Here is a 2,796-nt window from a genome sequence, read left to right as displayed (position 1 = left end):
AGAAAAAAAAAAAAAAAAAGAATAAATTTACTGACCGTAAGATTCACTTTAGGTACCGAGGGTCCTTGGGTAAGAATTAACCGCACGATTTCAGCGTCGCCCGCCCAAGCTGCCAAATGAAGCGGAGAAGAGCCTTTAGCGTCGACGACGTTAGTGGAAGCCTCATATTGGAGCAATAACTTTACCACCTCCCTGAGGATGAAAGCGTTTTCCCCGAATTATCGTCACAATTTGCGCGACATCGATTAATCGTCGATCAAGAGGTATATTAATGAGAAACGCGGCTTAAGACAAATTTCTTATATCGAGGAAACTTTTTTTTTTTTTTTTTTTCCAAATCGAAACGTACTTGTGTCCGTTCAAAGCTGCATGATGAAGGGCTGAATAACCACTGGCGTCTTGCACATTAGCCCCCGGACCTCGCCGCAGGCTGTAAGTAAATAAAATAGATTAGATTAAGTATATTATGATGAAAATAGAGTTGAAAAAGAATTAAAAAAGAAAAATGAATGTTTATTGATAAACATAAGGGTACAGGATGTTAATATATTTTAAAATACCTTTGGAGATTGAATAGAGGCTAAAATAGAAAAATTGGTATATAAAAATGTTATTTATTTATTAGACAAAGATATTTCAATCTTAAATTGTTATATAATTTAAGCATCAATCGACATTTTCTAAAATCGATCTTCTAAAAGTGTTCTACACATTAATATAATAATTTGATTAATGAATGAATAATTTGACGTTATTGTATCAGTTACAGGAAGTCGAAAGTGATAATGACTCATATTTAAATGACACGGTCATTCAGTTTATATTTATCCAAGGTCTATGCTCAACGATACGCGTATCGTTATTGTTGCATTCATATTACTCATATTTGAAGTCGAACGTCACAAATATATAATTAATAATAATTCAACTTTATAAACTTTCATTACGAACAACCAGAACTTACTTATTTCAAAACTTTTATAACACGATTACAACAATCGCGTGACAAGTATTATCACCAGCTACAAACTAACTTAACCTAACCTAACCTTTTAACCATCGATAACTTTGTACTTTATCTCAAAAAAATAATCATCTTCCCTCTACCCTTTACTCAAATATCCTTTCCAAAATCTTAAAAAAAGTCTAAAAAAAGTCAAATCGAAAAACTTAAGCTTCCCTTAAAGAAAAAAAATACTCTCAAGATTCCTTCGCGAAATTCCCTATTCCGACGCGACCGTTCGTCACGTGACCGTAAAAGCCTCGTTGGGTGGGGGAAACGTCATCCGCCAGCAAGGCTCAATATCGCGCTATTTGCAGCCGACAGTTGGAAAGCAATCCCAATCGTGAGGTCACGTTGGAGAGCGATGGGGGTAACTATCATCGGGCCCCATTTCCGCAATTAGGAATTCATGTTTGCTGCCGGTAACTAATACCCGGCGGCAATATGGAGAAGCAAAGAATCGCGCGTCAACGCAACGAGACACCGTCGTATCGCGACAGGCAGAGTTAGGTCTCGCACAATGGGCCTCGCGGACAGGAACAGGTTCGCTAATGAAGCTTCCTGCATCCAACACATGTTCTCATTATTGGCCTTTGTTGCGTCCGTGGCGAGATAAACGTCGGCCACGCTCCGCCCTCGCGCAAACACAATGTAAACGCGCCTTTGGATCATCCCTCTTGGGACGAATGCCACACTTTCCTTTTCTTCCCTTTTTTTTTTTTTTTTTTTTTTTTTTTTCTAGGAGATTTTTAGGTCGGTGGTGAATGCCTTCTCGTGGTGCAACACTGATTCGATGGAGACGTTGTCTCGTATCGATATCCTCTCATCAAGATGGGTTGATACAATCGTTGAAATTCTTCGTGTTTGTAAAATCGATAAAAAGGACTATTTTTTGTATACTTTGCTTCGAGAGTGACTAGGTAATTTTTGACTAGGTTTATAATTATTAGGGCACCGTTCTATTGGAGAATCTCGAAAATATTTTTCACAAGTGGATACCTGTTGAAGATAAATCTTCGATAGGATTAATATCTTGTAATATCTTGTAATATCTTAGTATCAAAGTAGATTTACAATAATCTATTTGAGTGTTGCTCTCTTGACGATATTTTCAATTATATAACTTTACACCATTATTTTTCAAGATAGAAGAATTCTTTTTAGAATCGTTAGAATATTTCTTGCCAGTGAACAATTAACTTTATTGTATTAAAGCGACTCTCGAGAATTTTATTCTTAAATGTAACTATTTACTTATTTTAGCCTAAAAAAGCTATCCAAAAAAAATAAACGCGAATAATCTTGTCTCGAAGAGAAAATTCCTCGAGACAGATCATGGCCCGCGAGTAATCGTTTTTTCATCGCAGGTTGCAACTGCATCCAAGCAATTTCTCGTTGTTCTCTTCTTAAGTGGATTTGACTAGCGTCGTTCCTAGGCTGGTCACTTAACCACCCTCGAAGCGTCGAGTGGCGCGCGATCAAAGTCGATCGAATTGGACGGATTCGATGAACAAGCATGGCTCGTCGAGGGTAGAAAGGGGGAGATGAACTGCTGACTCGTTTGATCTTTGACCTTTTTTTCCATCTTGTGCAGAACTTGTTACGTAATTTGAGTAATTTGCTCGAAGGATTATGAAATTTCGAAGCTGAAGATACTCGAATACTATTTACACGAGTTTATCAATTTTTTATTAATTCAAATCACGAAACAATGATTTTTGGATGTGTGAAAAAATCAAATATAAAAATTGAGTCGTGGAATTTTAATAATCGTTTATCTTCCAAGTTTAATA

General features: G+C 36.8%; 1 protein-coding gene across 1 annotated transcript in view; it reads right to left on the bottom strand.

Moving 5' to 3' along the window:
• LOC102681234 overlaps positions 1-2,796 on the bottom strand; it is a 75,688-nt gene that overhangs the window by 61,676 nt on the left and 11,216 nt on the right. The window contains exons 2-3 of the mRNA XM_031509553.1: positions 350-430; positions 36-192 (exon numbers count right to left, since the gene is read on the bottom strand). Coding sequence (XP_031365413.1) covers positions 36-192; positions 350-430 — 238 coding nt within the window. The remainder of the gene's footprint in view (positions 1-35; positions 193-349; positions 431-2,796) is intronic.

The sequence above is a fragment of the Apis dorsata genome, unplaced genomic scaffold (assembly GCF_000469605.1).
Source record: "Apis dorsata unplaced genomic scaffold, Apis dorsata 1.3 scaffold_162, whole genome shotgun sequence".
In the NCBI taxonomy this organism is placed as follows: domain Eukaryota; kingdom Metazoa; phylum Arthropoda; class Insecta; order Hymenoptera; family Apidae; genus Apis; species Apis dorsata.
This window is presented reverse-complemented; position numbering and strand designations above follow the sequence as displayed.